The sequence below is a fragment of the Barbus barbus genome (genome assembly GCF_936440315.1).
Source record: "Barbus barbus genome assembly, chromosome: 42".
NCBI classification, from domain to species: domain Eukaryota; kingdom Metazoa; phylum Chordata; class Actinopteri; order Cypriniformes; family Cyprinidae; genus Barbus; species Barbus barbus.
This window is the reverse complement of record NC_136720.1, coordinates 11156649-11183547: the sequence shown is the minus strand read 5'-3', so window position 1 is coordinate 11183547 and position 26899 is coordinate 11156649. Positions and strand designations below refer to the sequence as shown.

Sequence of the window (26899 nt, the reverse complement as noted above, 5' to 3'; positions counted from 1 at the left end):
ACACATTTAACAATGTCTACATTGTGATGTAAAATACATGTAGAATACATATAAATCATTTTTATATATTTCAAGCTATTTTGTTTTAGATATTAATAAATTATTATAATCATTTATTTTACAAGCTGAACTAAACTTGCCTTAAAGTACAAATTATCTGATATATTAAGAGATTTATTCACCGTGACACACCGTTTTGAGGGTCTGCAGGGGTCTTTTATTTATATAATTTTTTTTTCTTTTCTTTTTTTGAATTTATTTAGCATGTTTCAGTATATTGGTCACACCACATGACTTTGATGTTGTGTATTATTATAATTTTTTTTTTCAAATATTAATATAATTTGTTAAAACACAATAACAGAGGCAAATGCCAAACTTCTTAATACGTTTCCTTTTTTAAAGTGCCCCTATTATGGATTTTTTAAAATTACGTGACGTGAATGAAAGCATCCTGTAAAGGTTTGAATCTGAAAGTGCACGGTGTATAAAGTTATTATCTCTCAAAAGAAAGAGTCGACTCTGAATCTTTGAAACAAGTCGTTTTTAAAACGAATCCCAAGCCGTTTCATGTTGACGTCAACATGAAACATTAGCATATTGCCACCCACTTGTTGCGCGAGCAGACCTGGGAAAACTTGATTTTCGCATTGGTCTGAATGAAAAAGCAAATTCATTCTTTGCCACTAGGTGCCACTTTTGGAGCATTAAAAATAGCTGTTTCCCCAGAAACGCTGTACACAAAGCAGCACTGCCCTCACAAACACTTTTTTAAATGAAATCGACCAATTTTACCAATCACCGCATCATGCAAAGGAGGGGTTTGGGAAAACGAATCGCTGAGTGAATCGTTTGGGAGTCGTTGAGCAAATAAGGCAAAAATAAATGCATATTATAAGAAAATTAAAGTGTTTTTTGACTTGCATGCATGTCAACCTGTTTTTGGGGACTCCCAAAACCAAAATTCATTACCAACTTTAAGAATTTGAAAACTTGTTTTTATTCATTATGATGTGAAATTTTTACTTCAAATTCATTTTTTGAAAAATGTATTTTAATACAGAAATTAAAAACATGGTTTTCATAGAAAAGTTACTGTATATATGAATAACATTACATTTATAAATAGGACTAAATATGAGCATTACTTACTTAATGTGCATTGTTGCGTTACAAACCCTAAAACTCAGTACTCGAGGGGGCAACAACGCCAAGTGTTAAACTGGATTCAGGTAGCCAACTATAAATATGTCAACACATTTAACTATAAACTACAAAACTGTTGACCAGAAAGAGAAAACTGGAACGTAGAAGACGGTTTACACAAATACCCAATATAGCGCCCCTTGTGGCAACGATGCAGAATGCAATGATTTGAGCCTAAAGGATAAGAAAACTGTAAATATTGACCAACAGAACACAGCCTCACAGCACACAATGTAAACTCGCTTCTTTCCAAACCCACACAATGCCCTTCTTTTCAGTGTCCTTGTCAATCAATACATAATAATGGATTGAGTTTGTCTGAGCCAGACCAGAGGCCATTAGCAAGCATATCAGTGTGCTGTCAGAATAAATTACAAGACTGATGCTCTGTGGAGCGGAGAAATCTCTCACCTATAGTGGAGGCCGAAGAGCCGCTGTGGCTCAGATGAGAAGGATAAACTGACCTCTACGGTTAGCACATTAAATCAAGCAGGCAGGGCAAAACGTTAAAGACAGCTTTAGAAATGACAGCGTAAATGCCTGTGGTGCTGGATGTCGTCAGAAAGATTTTTGAAGAGCACAGACAGGACTGTTTTCCCTTCACTAAAACACACCTTCAATGTTTTCATTGGAAACCAGTTACAACACATTGAATGAACTGTATTTCTCTCCCCCGCAGCAATGACAATGGGATTTTAACTTGATTCTTGCTGTAATGACATTGATTTCTGTGTGGCAAGACATGCTTTTTTTTTTTATGTATCTGAGCATTTTTGATGATGACTTCTAAACTTTGCTTAGAAGGCCAACATTGAAAACACACAGAATAATTACATAAGCAGAACAGAATGGGCGTCAGCAGTCAGGGGAAGGCAAAGTAAAGTGTGTGTGAGGCCAATTTTGGAAAGCAAGTCCCCCTGTGTATAGGTGTCTGCGGAGATAATGTTTCAGTGGGAAGGGAAACAGCACTTCTGTTCTGAGCCCACTACTATCAGCACTTTCTACTTTCATCCCTCATATACCTGAAATCATTTTTATACTGTGTATCCATTTTCAGTTGCAGTAAAATGAAGCAACATTTAAATGTTATGATCTAATGACTCAATTAATATATATATATATAAGTGGACTTAATTAGCACCAGAGCCATTATTTATTTGCTACCCTCACCTGATGGGAGTCTATTAATAGACTACATTTTCATGGAATATAAACCTTGACAAAAAATATATGACTCTGTCGCTTACGGACTTAACCTAATTAAAATTAAAGCCTGGAATGAATAATTTAAAACCTCATAGATTATAGAAGATAATATGCATAATTAGGTCCACACTGGTATAGTGTGTGATGGATTTCAGCCTAGAGATTTAGCATATTTCATGATTTACTTTGGAGGTTTAGAAAATGAGTTGTCATGGAAATATGAACAGAAATCATTAACTTCCATACTGCAAAGATAAATACAAAAGTAATATTATTAAAGCAATGCATAATGTGTTTTATGGTAAAATATATTTGTATATTTTTTCACAAGAGATAACGTTTGGTTTATTTAAATAACAAATATTTAAAATATAATAATAATAATAATAAAACTATTGAAATACAGTTCATATTTAAAGTTAAAGAAGCCCTGCTTATAATACACACACACACACACGTATATATTTTTAGTGCTGTCAAACAATTAATCACATCCAAAATAAGTTTTTGTTTACATAATATGTGTGTACTGCGTACATTTATATACATACATACATATATATATATATATATATATATATATATACACACACATCGCATATTATATGTTTTTTAAATATTTACTTGTATTTACATGTATATACACTCACCGGCCACTTTATTAGGTACACCCTTTTGCCTTCAGAACTGCCTTAATTCTTCGTGGCATAGATTCGACAAGGTGTTGGAAACATTCCTCAGAGATTTTGGTCCATCTTGACATGATAGCATCACGCAGTTGCTGCAGATTTGTCTGCTGCACATCCATGATGCGAAGCTCCTGTTCCACCACATCCCAAAGGTGCTCTACTGGATTGAAATCTGGTGACTGTGGAGCCATTTAAGTAAAGTGAACTCATTGTCATGTTCAAGAAACCAGTCTGAGATGATTTGAGCTTTGTGACATTATCTTGCTGGAAGTAGCCATCAGAAGCTAGATACACTGTAGTCATAAAGGGATGGACATGGCCAACAACAATAGTCAGTGTGCCAAGAAAATATCCCCCACACCATTACACCACCAGCCTGAACCGTTGAGACAAGGCAGGATGGATCCATGCTTTCATGTTCTTTACGCCAAATTCTGACCCTACCATCTGAATGTCGAAGCAGAAATCGAGACTCATCAGACCAGGCAACGTTTTTCCAATCTTCTGTTGTCCAATTTTGGAGAGCCTGTACGAAGTGTAGCAATTGTAGCAACCGGTGTGGTCTTCTGCTGCTGTAGCCCATCTGCTTCAGGGTTCGACATGTTATGCGTTCAGAGATGGTATTCTGCATACCTTGGTTATAACGAGTGGTTATTTGAGTTACTGTTGCCTTTCTATCATCTCTAACCAGTCTGCCCATTCTCCTCTGACCTCTGACATCAACAAGGCATTTTCGTCACACAACTGCTGCTCACTGGATATTTTCTCTTTTTTGGACCATTCTCTGTAAACCCTAGAGATGGCTGTGCGTGAAAATCCCAGTAGATCAGCAGTTTTTTAAATACTCAGACCAACCCGTTTGGTACCAAGAACCATTCCACATTCAAAGTCACTTAAATCCCCTTTCTTCCCCATTCTGATGCTCGGTTTGAACTTCAGCAAGTCGTCTTCACCACATCTAGATGCCTAAATGCATTGAGTTGCTGCCATGTGATTGGCTGATTAGCAATTTGTGTTACCAACTGAACAGATGTACCTAATAAAGTGGCCAGTGAGTGTATTTATATTCATATAAGTTATATTATATAATAAATATATTTAAAATATAAACATAACATATTTTTCTTAAATACATACATGCACGTGTGTGTATTTATATATACATAATAAATATACACAGTAAACACACATATGCTACGTAAACAAAAACCTTTATTTTGGATGCAGTTAATTGCGATCGTTTGACAGTACTTGACTACCACAACTGTGGTTATGAAATGCAGCAATGTAGCAGATGCGCTCTAATAATGCAAAATGGGCTATTGTTATTACTTGCCGCATTAACCACAGGTTTGTGACTTGGCAAATGTAGAGAGACACATTAGAAGACTCCAGTTAATATCAGTAATAACTTACAACACTTACGGCTGCCATGAGATTTATTGGAGATGAACTCAATTCTGGAGACCTGAGCTATTACCATAAGACTGTATGATATATTGAGCAGTCTACTTCCATTCCAAACCAGCAATGAGAGATTCACAATTGTTTCTTTCTTTCCATTAAAAGTTATAGATCAAATTAGCAACATATATTACTAAATCAGTCCACATGCCTGTTGCAGTACCTTTGCTGACTCATTTGTTTAAAACCCTACAGTAAATGCAGTAATATATCACAAAAAGAGTTTTGTTTTTGTTTTTTAGAGTTAAGTAGGACAAAAACTCAGGTCCTGACAGTACCTATTCAAGTGGTTTACAACACATAGGAAAATAGTAATAACAAATAAGTTTAATGTTTTAAAACCATTTGGGCAGAACCCTGTAGCTGACAGAGAACCCATTAAAATAAATGCTGTTATAAAAGAGAATATCAGAAAAAAATAATTAATAAATAAATAAGGGAAGGCAGGCCTAAACTGAATTTAAAAAGATACTTGTGTACATTTTCTAGTGATCATGGCAGCAGTAATAGATGAAATGATGTAGAAAAGAGTTATCACAGGGCTTATATCCAGACATGTGGTGTAGTGAAGCACAAACATTTTAATGAGCCAAACACAGTGGCTGTCTTGCAGTGGTGGGGTGATGCTGTACAGCCCCAGTAAAGTGTGCCAGAACTGCTGCATACTCCACAATCTAGCACTCTGAACCAACCTGCAGTATGAGAAACTGCGGGGCGTGGATTGCACTCAACACAGATGTTGTGGGTGCGTTTGTCCGTTAGCCAATTTGCATAATTCCTATAGTGGATGCTAGAACAACGCAGACAGTACACGCAAATAAACAGCGCTATCAGTGGGCACAATTCATTCTTAGTGAATTCCCCCCTCGGTTATCTCTCAGTCTAGCATGGCAGGACGCCAGAGAGGCAGAGATAGTGCTCAAGAGAGCTTTAGTGAGTTCTCATCTCGCATCTGCAGAGGGAAAATGAACAGATAGGAAAAAAAAAAGGCTTCAAGAGAGTAATGAGAAGAGAAGAGGCGATAATGCAAAGACCAAGGATCTAACAACTGCAAAAAGAACAGTTCAAATGGGAGAGAATAGACCATTTGAACAGTTCAAGTGGGATGGAAATAGAGCATGGTGGAGTTAAAGACGACAAAGGTGGTCAAAGGAGCAGAGAGAAGATAAAAATGGACCACATTGAATGTATGAACATTTAGACTGATCTCATGAATACCAGGGAAGTGATAGGAAGTAGCAGACTGCCTGATGAAGAAAAGATGAAGTTTATACTGAAGTTGCAATCACATTATCAAATTTTTTGAGCCAAAAAGGTTCTTTGTCTATTGTCAATTGTGTACTAGCAATGTTATGCATTACAGCTCAAACAAAGTTGCCAATCCAAACTCGTTGCGAAATTTGCCAGGGGAAATTTTTCACCCTCGCTTGAAAATTCCTGTTCATGTGAATTCCTGTTTAAAAGAATGAATTACACATGCAAAAACAATGCTGAACAATGGTTAAATGTGACCAGGACATATCAAAAATTTAAAATCTGGGGATGAACTTTTTTGTCCGTACCATGAAAATCAGACAACACTAGTCTGTACCCCACTGACTTGCATTTTATAGACAAAACAACGACAACATCAACAAAAAAAACTTCTGGTCCATGAATAGAAAGGTTTAGAATGACATGGTGAGTAAATAATGACAGATTTTTCTTCTATAAACTCTCTCTTAAAAGGTATATTTTATCCAAAAGAAGATATTTTAAAGAATGCTGATAACCAAACAGTCAACTGTTTTGTTACCAACATTCTTCAAAATATTTTCTTTTGCGTTCAATAGAACAAAGAAACTCAACAATTTTGGAACAAGTGAAGGGTGAGTAAATGACGACAGAATGTTCATTTTTGGGTGAACTATCCCTTTAACTACTATGATTGAAGGAGCAGTATGGGTCCGACCTTATATAGCCTTAACTACTTAAATTTATCATTTGGTTATTGTGTACATACACGTTTTTACTTTGTACTTATATTTAAAAAAAAATAATAACATGCATGTAATTACGTCTGTAATTAATTTTTGTAATTCCATTTATAATTACACTGTTAACCCATCCCTTACACCTTAACCCACCCTTAAACCTACCCATACCACCACCTAATATAAAGTGGGTCCGTATTATGAATAAAATTCTTGCTTTTGATGTCAAAGGAAACAACACGTTCTTACATCATTTGTTTTAAAGGTCATTCAAAAAGTCCTGTTTATTTGGGTTTCGGTACAGAAGGAACATGCGATCAGATGTTGACAGCTGACCTCCTCAGATGCGCAAAGCTTAGTTTGCATGCAGCCTGATATTTGAAAACCACCTCTTCGGTAGTTGTCATGGAAACCGCACACTTCTCTGCCCTCTATGGCAAGCCGTTTTGACTTTTATTCCTTCACATGATATGAATTCTCGATATCAACAATTCAGTTACTAGTTAAAATACTAATTCTTGATATCAGGAATTAGATTTCTACTAGTAACAATGTTAATTCTTGATATCAGCAATTGTATTTCCACTAGTTAAAATGCTAATTGTTGATATCAAGAATTAATTTCCTGAGAAGGAATAAAAGTCAAAACGGCTTGCCATAGCCCTCCTCTTTTCTGTGAAGCGGCTATGTGCAGATGCAGTGTTGCACAATTAGTCTCGGTCGGATTGATACACGTGCCAAGCAGTTGGGGTCGAGTGGATGGGAGGGTTTCGTACATGTGAACTCACACACTCCGAGGGGCATGGCAGAGTTGCTCCTTCTGGAATTACTTCAGTAGACCACTCAGCAGGTGGTCCCTGATACTAATCAGGTTTCCTGGAGCTGTAACACCAATTAAAGCTAGAATAACAGAGTGTTGCAGTCCTAACAGGAGCCGTGGTGCCATTCCATTTATCTTTTTTCACTATATAATTTAGAAAACATTAGAGGAAGTGCATGTTATGGTTATTAAACCCCCAAACATCTGGAGGTGGTGTGATGTAATGATTAAGCCACCGGGCTGGTTTGATTCCCGCAAGAAACAAACCAGGAAACATAACCATTGTGCCCTTAAGCATTGCACCTAGCCCCAGGAAACGATGCCTGTTATAAGTTCATGACAGCATTCTGTGGAAACACTGTGTGAAAGTCACAGAAACAGCTTCCATTGGCTCTGGTTGTGGCTATTAATATTTATGTTACTCATGCTTATACTTTGAATTAGTGAAATTTAAGAAACCACTAACTTTAAGTATTAAACATGAATGATTCCTCATAGTGGGTAGCTCGTTTTAAGAGAGGTATGTGATGTCACTGTTCTCAGAGATCATACTTACAATGACTTATAGGCTGTGTCCGAAATCACCCCCCTTTACCCTTAAATAGGGCACTATTTGAGAGCAAAACCACTTGTAGTGGTGTCATAAACCACAGTGGATGTTATCGAGTGCACTCATTCAATCCCACAATTCACCGCAATAATGAGTAGACCACCAATGTACACTCAATGGCTAGCGAATACCCATAATGTACTGTGAGGGTCGTGACGAAATAATTCCCGTAATGGCACCTGCAGCCGAATCATTCATCCATTTTCATGTGGGTACAGCGTAAATGTCATGCAGGTACACATTTCTATTTAATTGATTATTAAATAGTTTAAGGCCACTGCACACCGCGTCCGAAATTTTTGCATGTTGAAAAATAAATACGACCTCACGGTGTGTCAGGCACGTTTACACACTGCCTCCGAAACTTTTGTCTGTCATAAAAAAAATTCAGACCAGGTTCGATTTTCTGTGTTTTCGCATGCGTAGCAAGCATTTTGATAGGAAAGGATGACGAATACGAAAAGTACGAGAAATGCATACGAAAATTTCGGACTCAATGTGCAAGGACCTTTATACATGCTACAGTAGTTTCCATGCAAGAGTTCAAGATATATATTTTCATTAGAGGCTGTTAGTTTTATTAGTTATATTAGTGAACTCATAGATATGTATAGGTAGATGCTCTATTAGCAGCTGTTTCTACAGGCCACTATACGTAACCGTCCGCCATATTGGAATAGTCAAAGCTGGTCTGTGAACACTTCACATCTGCACTGCAACTGTAGTTATCTATATCTTCAGTAGACTTCAGAAGATGCTTTTGCTAAACTAACACAATACGAAACCGTTAGCTAACAAAGCTTTTAAAAAGTAATTTAGTTAAAAAACCTGTAATATTGAGTTAATACATATTAAAACAAACCAGCATATTATTAACTGTGAAAATGTATCCAGTTTCTTCAAGAATTTAAATGTAGGCAGTTTTTACAACTAGATGCTGCGCAGTGTTGTTGCATCTTGAAACTCGTTGATTTTTGATTTCAAACTCACCTGCTTGCAACTTTTCAGTGACCCTGAAGACTTTAAAGGGGTCACATGATGCTATTTTAAAGATCATTATTTTGTGTATTTGGTGTAACAGAATATGTTGACATGCTTTAATGTTAAAAAAACACATTATTTTTCAAATACTGTACTTTATTGTAGTTCCTCTATGCCCCGCCTCTCTCAATGCATCGTTTTCTACAAAGTCCCTCCTTCCAGTCTGCTCTGATTGGCCAACTGACCCAGTGCATTGTGATTGGCCGAACACCATAAGCACGCGTCGGAAATGTAACGCCCCTTAACATAATGGTGAGCTTCAGCTTTCAAGTTAGTTTTATCAGTTCAAGCCCGAAAGGGGAACAGAGTCTCGTGACAGACACAGTGATGATGCTTGTATGTATTTGCAGTACACAAGCCGCGGTTAAGACGATTTCTGATGGACCGTACACTCCGTTGTGATGTGACCCTGTTCCCCTCACACACACACACACACACACACACGACGCGTTACGTGCAAAACTCCTCATTTGAACAGTCAATAGCAAATACTTGAACTAATAACAAAACATACTTACAGTCGCTGATTCAGAAGCACCAGATTGTCATAGTAAAGTCGGAATTGACCCTTTTTTTTTTTTAATAGTCTTCGTGCATAGCCAGCCTTGTACTCTACTAGGTTCACAAATCTGTCGTCCATAAAATGCGTTGCACAAATTCGAACGTTTGGTTTGTGCTGTTCTGTTGTAAACAAATCTTAACCAATGATTCCTAATTGCATCTACTTTTGCAAGGCCAAATAAAGTGCTTTTGCTTTTGCATAGAAACACACAGCGTCTCCCTGCATCAACACTACTGCGGTTACGGAAATATTTCCACATCGTGATGTAGACATGTGAGGGTGTGTTTGAATGAGCCGCTTTAGGGGGGGCGTGGATGATTCTTAACTTTGATAAAGAATATCTCTTTGGTTTTGAGACTTTAATCTTTGCAACTTTAGGGATCTCATCTATGCACAAATAGCTTGTAACACTCCAAAGAGAAAGGAAAACTTGAAATCGCATCATATGACCCCTTTAATTAGCTGGGTACAGGTGTGTTTAATTAGGCTTGTAGTTAAACTCTGCAGGACAGTGGCTGTTCAAGAGTAGTTGAACAGTCCTGCTGTAGCAGCTGCATAGTAGTAACACAACAAGCCTAACCTCCCAGGACTGGAGTTGAAAAGCCATGTCAGTACCCCAAGGGGTCGTTCACACAGAATGCATTTTTCCATTCCAGTGCTCTAAAATTTCAACTGCACCGCTCATCAATGTCAGTTCCAAAGCAGTGCATCACGTCTCAAATGCGTGTCTCAAGACCATCGCCTTCTGCGCTGCTTTTTTAAAAACCATTCCTGAGCGCTGCATCTCACATTTTTAGACGCAAAGACACATTCTGTTTCACTGGATAAAAAAACCCTCAATACAAAAGAGCAGTGAGAGATTTTCTCTCTTCTGTTGTTTGATTAACATGAATAACAGACAGCAGGAATATTAGACTGCTGTCACTTTAAGGCCGGATCCAATATTGTTACATATGTGCTTTCTTTCTCACCTTTTTGCTTTTACTCAAGGCCTAAATTACTGTATGTACAAGGATACTTAGAAAGACGGGCATTTTGACACATACAAGTGTGTGTATTTAACCGCTCAAGGCCTATAAAGTGGCAAAAATAACTGTTAAAAACTCTCGCGCTCTATGAGCACAGTCTGCATATGCTTGCGAAGAAACAGTCTCTCAGACAGTGTGCGCATATCTTTCGCTGCTGACTGCATTTCAGCTGTTTAAAAACACTTGTTTTGAAACCACAATGCTTAAAGTCTTCGTGACCATGTACCACAACAACGTCACATGAGCATTTAACCGCAATAGAGATTATATTCTCTACCAGTTGACAAATTATTATATCACCCATCCCTACACAACACCCTAGCAACCATCTATAACACCTTAGCTGGTGCATAGTAATGCCCTGGTAACCACCCACAACACACTAGCAACCACATAGCAATGCACTAAAACTACTTTAAACACCTTAGCAACAACAAAACAAAAGATCTGGTTCTGAAAACAACATTTAAGAAAGTTTTTCAGCTTGTTTAAGTCAGCAGCAAAGACATTGGTTAATAAAATGTGAATAAATACAAAGAATATTTGTGTTATTTTACATTTAATTATTGCAGGTTTGCATTGTATTCTGAGTTGCATTTTATGGCTTTTATTCATTTTGAGGAATACTGAATCTGTTTTGTTTTTTGAGGGGGGGTTTTGCAAGTGAGATGAATTAATGCATGATCACATTTATTCTAGAACTACAGTAACATCTTACTCCGGATTTCTCTCAACAAGGGAACAGGAGAGCTGTCAATCAATAAATTGAAAAAAAACAACAAAAAAAATGGTTTGTAAATGAAAAAGCAATGCGCTACTTTACTAGTTACTTGAAAAAAGTAATCCAATTATGTAACTTGTGTTCCTTGTATTGTGTTACCCCAACACTGATTATAATAGACACACACACATAAACAGGGTGTCCTGCATTGATAAGCCCTCTCTGCTCCTGCAAAGTATCTAATCTAAGACCCAGAGCCAGTGCACACTGATCCAGGCACAGTGCACCGAGGATAAAACGTTCTTAGGCTCTGCGCCATATCTGAGGAATATTAAAACAATCCCATCAGCCAACTTCAAACGCTCGGCTCACACGGAGAAAGAAAAGAGGACATCTGTAGAATATTCAAAGAAACGCTCCTTCCTCTGAGTGCTGTCACACAGTCTGGGAAACCTGAGAGAAGGAGATTATCTCTGAATTTAGATGAGCTGTGCTAATACAACAGAAAGCAGAGAGAGAAGCAAAAGCTCTAGTGTCTGTCAAGCAGCGAAGATGAGGACTGCATTTGGCAGGACACACCAAGCATCACACGGACACTTCAATGAGCGCTTGGCTGGGCTAAATAAACTCCTGTCCTGGGGGCCCCGATTCAGAATTTATTGGTTTCCAACTGGGAAGAGAAAACAGCTAGTATTGCATTCTGCCAAATACACACGCAACACGCTGGTCGCTATCCAAATAGGCTTGCAATGCCAATCCGGCTTGTGTGGTTGAAATAAGTGCATCAGAATGATAAAAGAGGATTTTTCTCTTAATCTGTTTGCTTTTTCTTACTGTCTATTAAGGGCTTGATGCGTGTCCTGTAGAGCTCAATGTTTGTGTCTCTCTCTCTTCTCGTTAAATCTGTATTTTGGCACGCTCATTTAGTTTCCTCCCACACTTGGCGGGTGTGCTCGTGCTCGCCAGTAATTAATTGGACCACCTGCTCCCAATCACCTTTACTGTTCCACCACCCCCAAATAATTATGGCATATGCAGTCTTTTGCGCTAGGGTAATGAGGTTATATATGCACACATTAAAAAGGTTAAGACAGCATATTTTCAAGATGTTAAATGTAATGTATTTTTGGACGTATGGGTATTTGCCTTAATAAATACATAAACTGCAGTGACGCGTAGAGAAAAGAGGGAGATCATTTTGTTTTTTTTAATGAAATATTAGTTTACAGCTTACTGAATTATGCTATTAGAAATAGCATGTGAAACCGTAAGCATTATACAAAAATATAATATGTTTTAAACCATAGCAGGTTATGTTACATTTCCTCTGCAGTGCAGTTCAGCTATCATCTTGGAAAAAGTAATAATAATACATTTATTTTGCTAAAAATATTCTATACTAGGAATTCAGTTTTTTAAAAATTGAGTAAAAGGTATAAGATATATTTAGAATAGCATACTATGATTTTTTTTTAATTGAACTGTCAAAATTTATGATAAGATGTTAAAATGTTCAACCCAAAATTGGATTAAAAAAGCAATAAATAATATTAAATAAATAAATAAATAAATAAATAAACCAGAACAAAATTCCCAACATGTACACTACTTGACTGAATGAGAGTGTAGAATGTATGCAGTGCAGTGAAGTAATTTATGATTTACATAATGAATATAGTTTCATATGCTTTTTTAAAATATTTGGCAGCATTCATTGTATACTGTGCAGTATGCAGTAAGCTTATATGCCACTGATTTGAAAAGCCTGTATGTAAGCTAACAATATTCTAAAAAAAAAAAAAAAAAAGTACAAAATACATAGTAAACTAAATATTGGGTAAACAGTCATTTTTTATTACATTGTTATTTTAAATCTATTCTTTTTTTTGTATTAAATGAAATGTAGAGTATATTTATAACCAGCATTTGTTTACTGCGCATTTTGAATCTGCAAATGATACATCCTGTTTTAGAATTTCTCCCAAACTAAGTATCTTGGGTAGAATAATATTGCTGTCTACCTGTCTACCAAAGAATGTACAGTATACATATTTTATAATGAAGAAAAAGTAAGAGTATATGGTAGTTTGCCTTCCAAAAATAGCCAGTCAGACAGCAGGTAGGATAAAAGAGCATTCCGTGTCAGTTGTGCTAGCCTGGTTTGCCCAGGAGGGAGGAGTTTAGGAGCGCTGCAGTCAATAACACACCCATCACTCATCAAACACCTCACAAGACTGACAATCCAGAGAGCGTCTCCATGACAACGCAACTCACTCCACTGAACTGGCACACGTTCAGAGCCAACTCTCAGCTGCGGCGTGAATAATAACTCTCTTAGACTTTCCTTAAAGCCCTTTTAGTTTATGCAGTCTTAATTCAGAGGCTGCATTGTAACATTGTCTTGTTTCTTTTCATCTTTTTGAAAGGGTTTATCTTTTTTGTAGCATTGCAATTAATATGAAGCTCAAATTTCAAATAGCTACCTGCTTTATGTGAGACTTTGGATGCGTTTAGAATATCATACTTCAGTTCTATTCTTACCGTTAACTGCAAATTTATTTGGTAACACTTATTTTATGGTCTAATTCATGCTATTAACAAACCATTAACTACGACTTTTGCCTCAAACTCCTAATTTGCTGCTTATTAATAGTTATTAAGTGAAAGTGAAAAAAAAGTGAAAGTGACGTTACATACGGCCAAGTATGGCGACCCATACTCGGAATTCGTGCTCTGCATTTAACCCATCCAAAGTGCACATACACAGCAGTGAACACACACACACCGTGAACACACACCCGGAGCAGTGGCAGTTGTTAAGTTTAGGTATTGGGTAGGATTAGGGATGTAGAGTATGCTCATGCAGAATATGTGCTTTATAAGTACTAATATGTTATTAATAGGCATGCTAATAAGCAAATAGTGAAAAGTGAGAATTGGTCCCTATTCTAAAGTGTTACCAGACATTTTTACACAAAGTAAAAATGCAAAAGGACCCTTTTTATTTCTAAGGTGACAACTAGATTCCTCTCACTGAATTTAATATGCAAAGTGAGGTCATACGGCAATAATTTGGCATACTCAGAAATTTAAAGTTACATAATGTGTTACTTCACAAACCATTTAAAAATATGAGGTTGTATACAGTGTAGTGTACATGCCATTATAAGCCAGATTTAATCATATAATGTGTCTGCAGTATTATGTATATTTATGCTTATCTACTGTAGACTCAAAACTCTTAACAAAACCTAGTTTTTGAAATAATCCAGAGTGAGAGCTGCTGTCTGAGATCGAACATGCGAGCATGTGATATGTAACATATACCACTGTCAGAGCAGAGAGGCCCATCCAGGATTTAATTCACACAGTCACAGACAGATGTTTGTCTGAAACAGGCTGAACCCAAATTTGTCTTGCATCAGTTATGCGTGAAAGCACAGCTTGAGGATACACAGATGCATACATGATGAGGTGAATGAAGAGGGTAATAGACATAAAACGAGTGGCAGAAGACATTATGACAGACAAACCTAGATAAATAGACTGACAGGCAGATATATAGATTGTATTTAGCCAGTGATGATGATTTCAGATCTCCGAGATGCCTACATAAGCTTTGAAACAGCCTCCCGCTGCTAAAATCTAACCATCCTGGGGAGACACGGGCCTGTAAATTTAATCTTCAATCATTTTTACTACTTACCTTGTCGCCCATGGGAGCGTCTACAAATCTCCAACAATGTCCGTAACAGAGGCATTGATTCTGCAGCACTCCCACTGATGCATTTGCATCAGCTATGACGAGATACATTCACTGTCAAGATGTAAAAATGGGTTGAAATTAATTAATACATTTCTTTGAAAGTTCTTATATACCCAATATGATGTCTGCGTTCATTTAAGGGTGCTTTCACAATTAGTTCGATTGCTTATAATGTACCAAAATTTGATTGCCCGTATATGTTAACACTGTATTTTTTTATTCCAAACAGTGGTATGATTATTTGATCATAATTCATAACAGCAGCTGTTTACCCATAGTCACCTCACTTTTATAATTTGGTTTCGTTTCCACAGTGTGAAAACATAACTGTACTTGTGTCTCAAGTCCTATACAGATGGAATTAGTTTTACATGGAGAGGTGGGGTAAAGTAATTATTACCAGAGCTTCTCAGTGATTTTAGACCTGTCCGAATGTGCCATTTCATTCATCATTACGGACAATAACTATGATTCCATCCAAAGATTCGAATTAAACAAGCACAAAATTGGAATATCGCATAAAACATTTGCGTATAAAGCACCGTTTCCAGTCAAAGAGAACTAAATTGTCACTTCCTGGTAAACTAGCACTAAATATCACTAAATATCAAGAAAATTAGGAGAAGTCACTGAATATAATAATTTTCATATATGTGACCCTGGACCACAAAACCAGTCATAAGGGTAAATTTTTTAAATTGAGATGTATACATCATCTGAAAGCTGACTAAATATCCACTGATGCATGGTTTGTTAGAATAGGACAACATTTGGCTGAGATGCAACAATTTGAAAATCTGAAAAAATAAAATATTGAGAAAATCGCCTTTAAAGTTGTCCAAATTAAGTCCTTAGCAATGCATATTACTAATCAAAAATTAAGTTTTGATATATTTATGGTAGGAAATTTACAAAATATCTTCATGGAACATAATCTTTACTTAAAATCCTAATGATTTGTGGCATAAAAGAAAAATGGATCATTTTGACCCATATTGTTGGCTATTGCTGCTAATATAACTGTGCGACTTAAGACTGGTTTTGTGGTCCAGGGTCCCAAATGATAAATTACTTGTGCCTCAGAGCGAGCAGATGAAACACAATAAATGCTGTCATTGCTTTCGGAGGTGGATGCCAGCTGTTTGGGAATGCAGTCGTGTTAGACTATTATACAGAAATACTTTGATGACAGACTTTGCTCAGGAATTTCAGAATGACAAAACAACATATAGAAGCTGTGCAATTGGTCAGCTGCTAGTCAAGTTATGCTGTCTCATAGCGCAAAGTCACATGACTTTTTCCATGTGAATGAAGGATTTATTCATTTATGCGCATTTTGCGATATTCCATAATGTGCATAAAAATAGGTGGATGGAAACTTACAGGCAATCCTATTCCTTGCGAATGGACAAGCTGTAAATTTATAATGCTTGTGTGAAAGCACCCTAATCATGTTTAGCTCTGTTCAAAAACCTATTGAGCTACCTTGCTATCTACTACTTACTAATCAGATTCCTATCTGAAATATATCCTTGTAATTTACTGATTTGAAACGTTTGCAGGAACTCACAATAGACTAACAGTTTGATGCTAACAAACAATGCCTTATTTTTTGGCCAAAATCTTGGAACTCAACAATATGTTTCTATCTACTTTTTGGGATAGCCTTTGAGTCAGGAGCGCTGCTAAGGTGTCCTGTAAGGGGCAGTCGTGGTCTAATGGATAGAGAGTTGGACTTGTAACCTGAAACCTGAAGGTCGTGGGTTTGAGTCTCATGTCCGGAAGGGATTGTAGGTGGGGGAGTGAATAACCAACACTTCTCCACCCTCAATACCACGACTGAGGTGAGACCACTTGACGGGTTAAATGCAGAGCACAAATTCCGAGTATGGGTCACCATACTTGGCCACACACCACTTCCCTTTCCCTTAAAACGTTGTCTAGGTAGGCAGCTCACTAGGTTTGGGAGAAGAGCTAGTGTCTGACTGCAGAAGCAGGGAATTTCATATTACCATGGATGCAGTGAGGTGATTTTCTCTCTTATTCTCTTTTCTTCTATTCTTTCCCACCATTCATCCTTCTCTGGAAGGAAAAACAACAAGCTGCCATTCTCAGGATGAAACACAAACCCTGAGGCGTTACTCTATTCCTGCCTTGACATTACATTACATTAAGCAGCAAACAACTGCAGCTTAGCGTGAAAGAGGCAAGGAGAGACAGGAAGTCTTTTAACCTTGCATTATCTTCTCCTCTCTCCATCCATCTTGTCTCCTTCCCTTATCGTCCTTGGTGCTTCTTTCTTCTCCTTCCATTGGCTGGGATGTTAAGACATTTCAAACAAATGCCAAGTCAAGCGATGTCAGGGGAAGATGAGCGTGAGGAAGCACCTTTTTTCATCCTTCACTGCTAACCTGCATACAAATGCGAAAAGCTGAGTACTTAAAGAGATAGTTTACCCCAAAATTACAATTCTTTCATCATATACACACCCTGATGTATTTCCAAACAGGATTTTCTTCCATGCAATACATTGTTCAAGCTTCTTTTACATACATTAAAGTAAAGGTATCATAAAAGTACACCGTATGAGTTCTGAACTATATTCCAAGTCTTATAAAGCATTATAATTTGATCTATGACTAGACTGAAATGTATGCCATTGTTCACTGATAATCTTATTTCAGCTATAGCTTTCAAATCTCATTTGTGTTCAAATATAGCGCACCAAGATATTTTGCTCTAGTCGATCTGCTAATATCCTGTGCACTCAAACTGAGCGCTCTCTTCTTTCTGTCATTACAAGACATGCCCCCTTACTGTTGATTGGCTACAAGTGTGTTTTGAGACACGGTCCGACACTGTGGTCAAAAGCGTTTTTCAAAAATCGATTAGTGCACCTTTAAGATCATTTTAATGAAATTTTTGTTTTCTTTACGCACAAAAAGCATTCTCGGAGCTTCATAAAAATATGACTGAACCACTGATCTCACATGGATTATTTTAATCTCTTTACTACCTTTCTGGGCCTTGAACGTTTCAGTTGCGTTGTTGTCTAGGCAGGTCAGAAAGCTCTCAGATTTCATCAAAAATATCTTAATTTGTGTTTGGAACGACATCAGGGTGAGTAATTAATGACAGACTTTTCATTTTGGGGTGAACTTTTCCTTTAAATTAAGTTCTATTTCATATAAATATTAATGTATGATTTCAGATGGCTGTAATATAGCACATAGGTCATATATACTACTTTGATGGTAAATGTAATGACAAAATGTACATTTTTAGGTGAACACAAGTTCAGAACAACTTTTGAAAGGGGCTACTCCATTAGGTATATTTTAGCTCCCTGTGTTCTGGACAGCTCCTTATCCCCCTGCAAGGGGTTTCATCAATAAATCGTTGGCTGAGATTACAGGATAGCATGAAAAATAGATATGCAGAGAAGAGGAAAGACTAAGGGGGAGGAGAAGGGTATCACACATGTATCTTTCTTTCACAAGCAAAACTGTGTTTATTTATAGCCTCTATCTACAAACGCATCTCAGATGTGACACTCACAGCATCTGCATTCAGAGCACTCTCACTGACCCAGATGCAGCATGAGTGCTCGCTGCCAGCAAAATCAAAGCCAGCACAATGCAACCGCAGTCTAATCTATTAGAAAAGAGCTAGCGATACTACAGAACCACAAGGTTGCCTTTCCATAATCTATTCTGCGGCATCTATTACATAAAAATACGACAAAATGGGATGACAAAGACAACTTGTCTTTTGCAAGATGGTTGAGATAAGGACAGCTTATTATCAGAGCTCAACTGTGTGTGTCTCTTCGATAACATTGACATTTTTAGCTGAAGAGCTCCTCTTCATTAGTATATGTGTGTGGTGCAGTGCTGCGGGCTCTGGAGAGGATGTGAAAAGAGAGAAAATGCTGATGTTTGCTATTATATATTTAGAAGCATTTCCCACATAATGTGCGTGTGTGTCCATGAATCTAGTCGGTTTTAACGTACAGGAATACAAGTCAAGTCAATATTATTTGTATAGCGCTTTTAACAATGCAAATTGCGTCAAAGCAGCTTTACATCAGCTTGATATAAAGCTGGGTGGCTTTATATCAGCTTTACAGTGTAACACACTCAGCAGCCTTCCCTCCAGTCCCATAGTGATGTAACGGGTATATGAAATTTCTGCACTACCACCAAACAGTTTTGCTAAAACAATGGTTTCTAAATAGGTTTTCTAAACTCTACCTTCATCTGTCATTGGTCAAAAAAAAGGGACCCCGCCCCAAACTAACATCACTAGTTAAAGGGATACGACAATACTTTGTGTGCCAAGAAAACAAAAATAACGACTTTATTCAACAATTTGTCTCCTCCTCCTAAAGGGTTACTCCACCCCAAAATGAAAATTGTGTCATTAATCACTTACCCCCATGTCTTTCCAAACCCGTAAAAGCTTCGTTCGTCTTCGGAACAAAATTTAAGATATTTTCGGTGAAAACCGGGATGCTTGTGACTGTCCCATTGACTGCCAAGTAAATAACACTGTCAAGGCCTAGAAAAGTATGAAAGACATCGTCAAAAACGATGTTACGACAAAATTACGTCACCGTAATTTTACGAAGTTGCGAGAATACTTTTTGTACGCACAGAAAACAAAAATAACGACTATTCAACAATTAGTCTCCTCCGCGTCACCATAGCACCATTTTGGAGAGTATCCACTGGACGCAAATAGCGTATGCTGTTCTGTGTCAGCCGCTCCACACGGACACGCTGTTTTCGTTCAAATCAAAGCATCAATAAACGTTGAAAACACATCCGTTTGGCTTAGCTGACACAGAACAGCATACGCTATTTGTCCAGTGGATACTCTCCAAAATGGCGCTACGGTGATGCGGAGGAGACGAATTGTTGAATGAAGTCGTTATTTTAGGTTTCTTTGCGTACAAAAAGTATTCTCGTAGCTTCGTAAAATTACGGCAACATAATTTTGACATAACATCGTTTTTGACAATGTCTTTCATACTTTTCTGGGCCTTAACAGTGTTATTTAATTCACTTACAAAATATCGTACAAAATCCTACTCCACATAAATGTATTTTAAACATCTATTATGTTCTGATGTTATGTTCTAAAACGCTATGTGATATGTTCTACTATGTGTTGCATCGTGCAGAATTTTCACTTTCAATGTGGACAGGCAAATTACTTGTCACTGTAAAATTGTCATGTAGTGCCTGGATAGGACATGGTGTACCACCATAAGAACTTAGATGACACACGCAACTTCGACAACTGCAGGAAGGCTGGTTACACAAGTGATAGATTCACTTGAACTGTCATAAACAGCCCCAAGAGGAAACCTATGAACTCTAGCTAGAATGACTGCAGTGCAAATAAGCTGTGGACGCAGGGATGAGGGTGATTGGCTCTGAGCTTTAATGTGATTACTATTAGACTGCTGATGGCTATTAGTATAATGATGATGAATGTCTTTTGAAGTTTCACTTATTAGACACACGAACCAAGAGATTAAAGCGAGAGATAGAAGGGCAGAGATATAGGACACAGGAAAAGGCTTTTAGTGACTGTTCATGTCTCTATAGCTAATTTATGACACAGCAATGTGTGTGACAAAGACAAGTAGATGTGTTAATCATGCCTGATTCGTTTTGCGCTATCCATATGTGGGCTATTTTTATCTCTTTTGATACTGTTTTACTTCCTACTGGCACCAGTTTAAGTTTCTTTTTTCCTTTTTTCTAACTCTTTTTCTTTCTGCCTGTGCTAAATCTGTCCTCCTTGGTTCATTCAACCAGTTATGTTGTCTTCAAGTCCTGCTGGGAAGTTGTAATTACTACATTATATGCATTTAAGTGATTTTGGGCAATTTCATTTTTTCCTCTTTTTTTACTTTGTTGCAATGGCTTGATGCTTTGTCACTAAAGCAAAATGTGTAAATTAGATGTGTAATTGATGCTTTGTGTAAAATTCTCTCACTACCACAGAAAACGGGAATAGTAGTATAGACCAGGAAGTCTATTGCATCATAAACAGGGTAAATAAATCAAACTTTATGGAAAGTTTTATTGCTGCTTTTCATCAACCATGTGTTTTTCAGAACAATTGTCCTATGTAGGGTTGTGGAAATGCTGGAGCCCATTCCAACATATTTGAGATTGGATGCATGGGAGAGTCCAGGGTTTTGCTCAACTTCCAGCTGAATTTAGCTTAGCCTCAATTAAAAACCTCCAAACCAGCAAATCAAGGTCTTTAGTATCACTATAAATTTCAAGGAAGGTGTGTTAGAGCTAAACTCTGCAAGATGGTAGCCTTCAAGAAGCAGGATTGGACACCTCAGTACTAACTTGTCCACTGCAGGGTTAACGCTCTCATACATTCACACTTTTTGAATTGAGGAGAAAACCGGAGCACCCAAAGGAAATTCACTTCCAACACGGAAAGAACACACAAACAGGGGACCTCCAAGTCAGGTCTCAAAGAAAATTCCTTTTTTTTTTTCTATTGGTAACTTCAGCATTGTGGTGCCCTTCATGTCTTGTGTGATCAACCCTACATGACTTGAAGGCAGCATAATATTTTATCTGCCATCTCAGGTAATTTGTCTAATAACCCAAGGTAGCCCTGGTTACATTATAAATGATTTCCTCTTGTGTAACTGATTGCATATACAGAACATTATCAATGAATCAAAACTGGCACATGCAGTATTCACCGTTCTCAGCACAAAGTCTTCCAGGATTTACAATGACTATGGTCTGATACTCCTGAAAGATGCAGTTTTCCGGTCGCAATTCATCTGGTGGCACATAAATAGTACACATTTTTGAACTTTCCCTAATAAAACACAACTGATTCAACACATTACTAGAGCCTCCAAGACATGAGTGGGTGGTTCAGGTAAGGGAGACGTATTGAATTGCTTTCTTTACACACTTCTGGCTCAACCAGGAACTTCTTGAGCAATGGTGGACAAGCTGCCAGACTTATATTTTTGGCAGGTTCTAAATTGGCAAATCTAGGCACCAGAATATCATGGAAACCTGGAAGCTGGGTTCTTTAACTTTGGCCAGTAAGAAACCACCAGAACACCCAAGCAAGCAACTGCAACACCACTGGCAAGCATCACTCACATTTTCTTCAGAAACTTTTGCAATTTTATTTGGTGTGCAAAAACTACTCCTAGCAGCTTTCAATAGTGAGCTTTGTGGGTATGTATGTGAATATAAATTGGGGTCTCGTCCGGTATTGCTGGGACCTCTCTCCACATTCATCTCAGCTGTCAGACATGTTATAATCGAACAAAAGAAACTGCCATGACTTCTTTCATTGGAGCTGATTTTGTCTCCCAGCTTATGCTTTACAACTGCCATCTATCATATCGTTTGAGAACAGAAATGCATTCTGCTGTTGATTAAATCCGTAGACCTTTTATTACCTGGACAACTCACAATGCTTGCTTTCTCTCTTAGGTACGTGTCTGGTGTTGGGCTGTATGATATATCCTGATGGCTGGGATGCTGATGAGGTGAAGAGGATGTGTGGAGAAGGGACGGACAAATACACCATCGGAGCATGCTCAGTGCGCTGGGCTTACATCCTGGCCATTATGGGCATCTTGGACGCCCTTATTCTCTCTTTCCTGGCTTTTGTGCTGGGCAACAGGCAGGATGGACTCATGTCCGAGGAGCTGCTGGGAGACAGTAAGATTAATACTATTTTGTCTGAAGGATTGTTATTCCATGTCTTTGTCATGTCTAAATGTCTTGACTTACCATGGGAGAATGCAGACGTACCTCTGTCAACTTGAGTTACTGTCTTTATTTATGCAAATAAATAATTGAAAGAGTGTTGGACAATAAGAGGCTATACACAATTCATATATTGTTCAAAACAAAAAAATACAAATAGAAAAACAACTTGATATTTGGTATCGTTACTTGATGATCTTCTACTTGCTATTGCTAGTCAGTTGCAAGTGATGTAAGGGGAGAGACAGTGTCATTAGTGTAGGACAAATATTTGTGTATATATATTGGGTCTGTTTTCAGAAACAGTATTTTGGTAAACTTTTAAGTGTACAGACATGAGTCCAAGATTTGAGGCAATTGCATACTAAACCATTTGTGAGTATTACCAAATGACAGGGATATTTCACCCAAAACTGAATATTCTGTTATTAATAGTTCTCGGATTTCATCAAAAATATCTTAATTTGTGTTCTGAAGATGAACATGTCTTACAGGTTTGGAACAACATAAGGGTGAGTAAATGATAACAGCATTTTCATTTTTGGGTAAACTATCCCTTTAAGGTGACATGAGATTAATTTCAAACACGTTTTGTAATACAAAAAACCCCCAAAAAACAAAACAAAAAAACAGGTGAAATTAACAACGAGTATATAATCAAACTTTTTTCTGTGAATGAATGCAGAAATGGCCTGGCTAATTGTGTGTATTTCTGATATGCATTATATGATTTAATTATAATCACAAAATGCATAATTTACACAAATGAAAATGAATAACAAAATGGATTCTCCATTGCTCCCCATAAATGTTCTAACACATCAGTTTTCAACACACAGCTGTTGTGCCATTCGGTCCAATTCATTCATTACTAGACAGAGCCAGCCAGCCAGAGGCGAGCGAGGACAGACCAGCTTGAGAAGTAAGACAGAGCGATGGTCATTAAGGACAGAATCAGATGATAGGGCTGTGAAAAGAAATGAGATATGAGAAGGAGCGAGTAAGAAGAGGAAAAGAGCAAGTGAAGGAAAGATAGTAAGGTAGAATTTACCATGGACTGGGGTTAATTGAAGCCTGGGGCTCTGGACTCAGCCATGAATTACTAATGACTGTTTACACAGCTTGCTGTCAGCCTGTCCATATTAATCACAGGCACAGCATCAGCTGGAACCCATGCTATGCTGAACAGCACACCTGGAGCAAAACACTATTTATGGATATGGACTATAAAATGTGTCATATAATGAAGTTAAATGAAAGCACAAACTGCACTTCCAGGAAGTCCTGGGCCATAAGTCTATTATTATTTTATATAATAATAATGAAGGGTCACTTATAGGTGTGTTAAGGTTTTATATGAAACTGATGAGTTGCACAATGCAAATGGTGATTAAGGATGAATGATACTTAATCCTGCAGAAACAGAATTTATGTCATATTTTGTGATGGCACATGATGGTGTTAGTGCCATCTAGTGGAAATTATTGGTTAGTTTATCCCAGCTTGGCAGTATTTAAGAAAATCAGAAACAAAAGGTCTATTTAATGTGTATTTATCAACTGTGACAGCTGTCAGTAGTTGATAAATAATTCTGCTGCATTTGAAAATTACTCTTTGGATTTAAGCTGTGATTATGCTTTAAGTTTGATAGACTTTTCTCCTTTTTTTCCTCAACAGAGAGTGGAAATGCATAGATGCCAGATACACTCAGGTGAGTGAGTGTTGGTCGGTATGAGTGAGTCTTTACTTAAAAAATACCATGAAATAGTTTGATGCAATATTTTTGATGTATTTACTACCGAAACGGAGTTAGGCTCAGACATACTTGATATTTAATAAAGATGCACTACTGTTCAAAAATATGATTATTTAAAAATCTTTTTGATCTCGAAAAGATCTGTTTACGTTTGTTCCAAAATAGAAATTTCACAGTTGGACCTCGAATGTAAATTTGAAACTGCTTTTTAAAATTTATTTTAAATGCCAGTTAGCAATTTCAAAAATTTGCGGTAAAAACCTGTACGAGTTCCTATCGTCTGTGAAAGGAAGAAAAAAAGAAGACCCTTTGTCCATACAATGAAAGTCAGTTGGTCCAATGTTTTTTTAGACCTCGCTGACAACAAAATTATCCAAAATGTCTCATTTTGTGAAGAAAACAAGCCATGTTAGGAATGAGACGAGGTTGAGTAAATTAAGACTGTTTTAATTTTTGAGTGAATTTTATTAAATGATTAGCTTCCATGTGTAAATTTCTCAAGTGTAATGCTGTGTATTTATAATTAAACATTGCTTTAATCTGTTTTCAGATGTTTCTGTATCGTTCAAGGAAAATCATTATGTGAAATCACTATCCAGCTTTACCCATTATCCTAAGGGCAGGAAGCCTGACTGCAGCAGTTTGAAAAAAAACGTTAAAGCGAAGGATGCAAGCGGGCTGAATGGAGTTGCGAACTCGCTGCTTTTCTGTCCATATCCTTACTTTGCACTTCACTCCCTGGAATTGCTTCTCAACAAATCCCTACCCTAGTTTGATTTACTGTGCTCTGTGCTACTAACATGATAGGGCAGCTAATGCACCGTTTAGAAGTAACTTTGACTTGGATTAATAGTAATAAAAAAAATCTAATTTAACTTATTTATTTTACATTGTTTCCTCTTCTAAAGGCCTGCATTACAATAATGTTAATATTTTGGGATTTATGAATTACTGTAAAACTGTTCTATTTGATTGAATTCTCTAATATAGAAGGAAACATTTACAGGCTTGAATTGTGGGATGTAGACTCCGGCACAGAGCTGCACCACAGAGACATTTCCAGCCTGTTATTGTTTCTCTATCACCACCATCCCTGGACACAAAAAAAAAAACTGCAAAATGGGACACTGAATCCTGACCACTTACCTGAGAACCAATTTACAGGCAAGTGATCATTTATCGGGCATCAAAATGTACAATTATTTCACCACAACACTATCCAACATTGTTTAAAAGGGGTATGTAAACAGAAGTTGAGAGTTCACTTAATATATTTTAAAAATAATTGTAAAAATTAGGGGCAGACATCTCTGCCATTAGTAATTGTGCACAAGCCAAGTATATAAAGAAGTAGGAGAGTGTTTTAAATATTATGTATTGAGTGTATATGTTGAATTTCTGTATGTCTCAAATTCAATATTTACTTCTTGGCAGTGTTGGTGCTGTATAGTTATGTGTGCCATAATTATGATGTTCTCAGCTGGTACCGTTTTGTACTCTTGGCATAATCATTCTGTCCCACCAAGATAAACGAACAGCCTAGGATCGCCAATCAAAAAGAAAATGCCATGGGAAAACCTGAAGTATGTGGTTCAAAAGGCAAAAGCCCACAGGAAATGACCTCAGTGTGTACCTAGTGCCACTCCCTCCCTTCTTAGACCGCTGAAGAGTTTGGACAATGCTGGATGAAGTTCTGAAGGGAAAGAAAAATAAAATGGTTTGCTTTATTTATTGGGTGTCTGTCTTGTCAGATGATGTTGTATGTAGAAAATGCTGTAAATACACCATTAAAATGTATTAGTTATAAAAGTTCATTAAAGACAATTCACCCACATTAATGAATAAAGATTTTACCTCTACAGACTACAATCAAGATTTCATTCTGAGCGTTGTTGTAAAGAACAGTAATATTTACCTTTTCTTTCTTTTTTTCCACAGGCCAGCTGTGTCCAATCTTGCTCCTGGAGGGCCAATGTCCTGTAGAGTTTAGCTCCAATACTAATTAAACACACCTGAACCAACAAATCAAGTTCTTCTGGATTGCTAGAAACTTCCAGGAAAGTGTGTTTTTGGCTGGTTGTAACCAAAATCTGCCGTCCAGGAGCAGGACTGGACACCCTAAGTAATACTGACCTGACATCTGCTCAGTCTTCAACATTGCAAAAATTGTGCATGATTTGTTAGAGAGAAACACACAAACATTGGCGATTATAGCTAACTGTATCTATGCACCCCTTATGCTCATCTTTCTTCATAACCTTTCTACCTTCATTCCA

At 37.3% G+C, this 26899-nt stretch overlaps 2 protein-coding genes across 2 annotated transcripts in view; one reads left to right on the top strand and one right to left on the bottom strand.

The window, feature by feature from the left end:
- Positions 1-17392, bottom strand: part of orc5 (origin recognition complex, subunit 5) — a 44831-nt gene extending 27439 nt beyond the window's left edge. Inside the window, exons 1-3 of the mRNA XM_079403283.1 lie at positions 17320-17392; positions 17099-17168; positions 15027-15137 (exon numbers count right to left, since the gene is read on the bottom strand). Of these exons, the coding sequence (XP_079259409.1) occupies positions 15027-15081 (55 nt within the window). The 5' untranslated portion in view covers positions 15082-15137; positions 17099-17168; positions 17320-17392. The remainder of the gene's footprint in view (positions 1-15026; positions 15138-17098; positions 17169-17319) is intronic.
- LOC306861160 (LHFPL tetraspan subfamily member 3 protein-like) overlaps positions 1-26493 on the top strand; it is a 43292-nt gene extending 16799 nt beyond the window's left edge. Inside the window, exons 2-4 of the mRNA XM_079403288.1 lie at positions 22589-22819; positions 24545-24578; positions 25174-26493. Coding sequence (XP_079259414.1) covers positions 22589-22819; positions 24545-24561 — 248 coding nt within the window. The 3' untranslated portion in view covers positions 24562-24578; positions 25174-26493. The remainder of the gene's footprint in view (positions 1-22588; positions 22820-24544; positions 24579-25173) is intronic.
- The last annotated feature ends 406 nt before the right edge of the window (positions 26494-26899 follow it).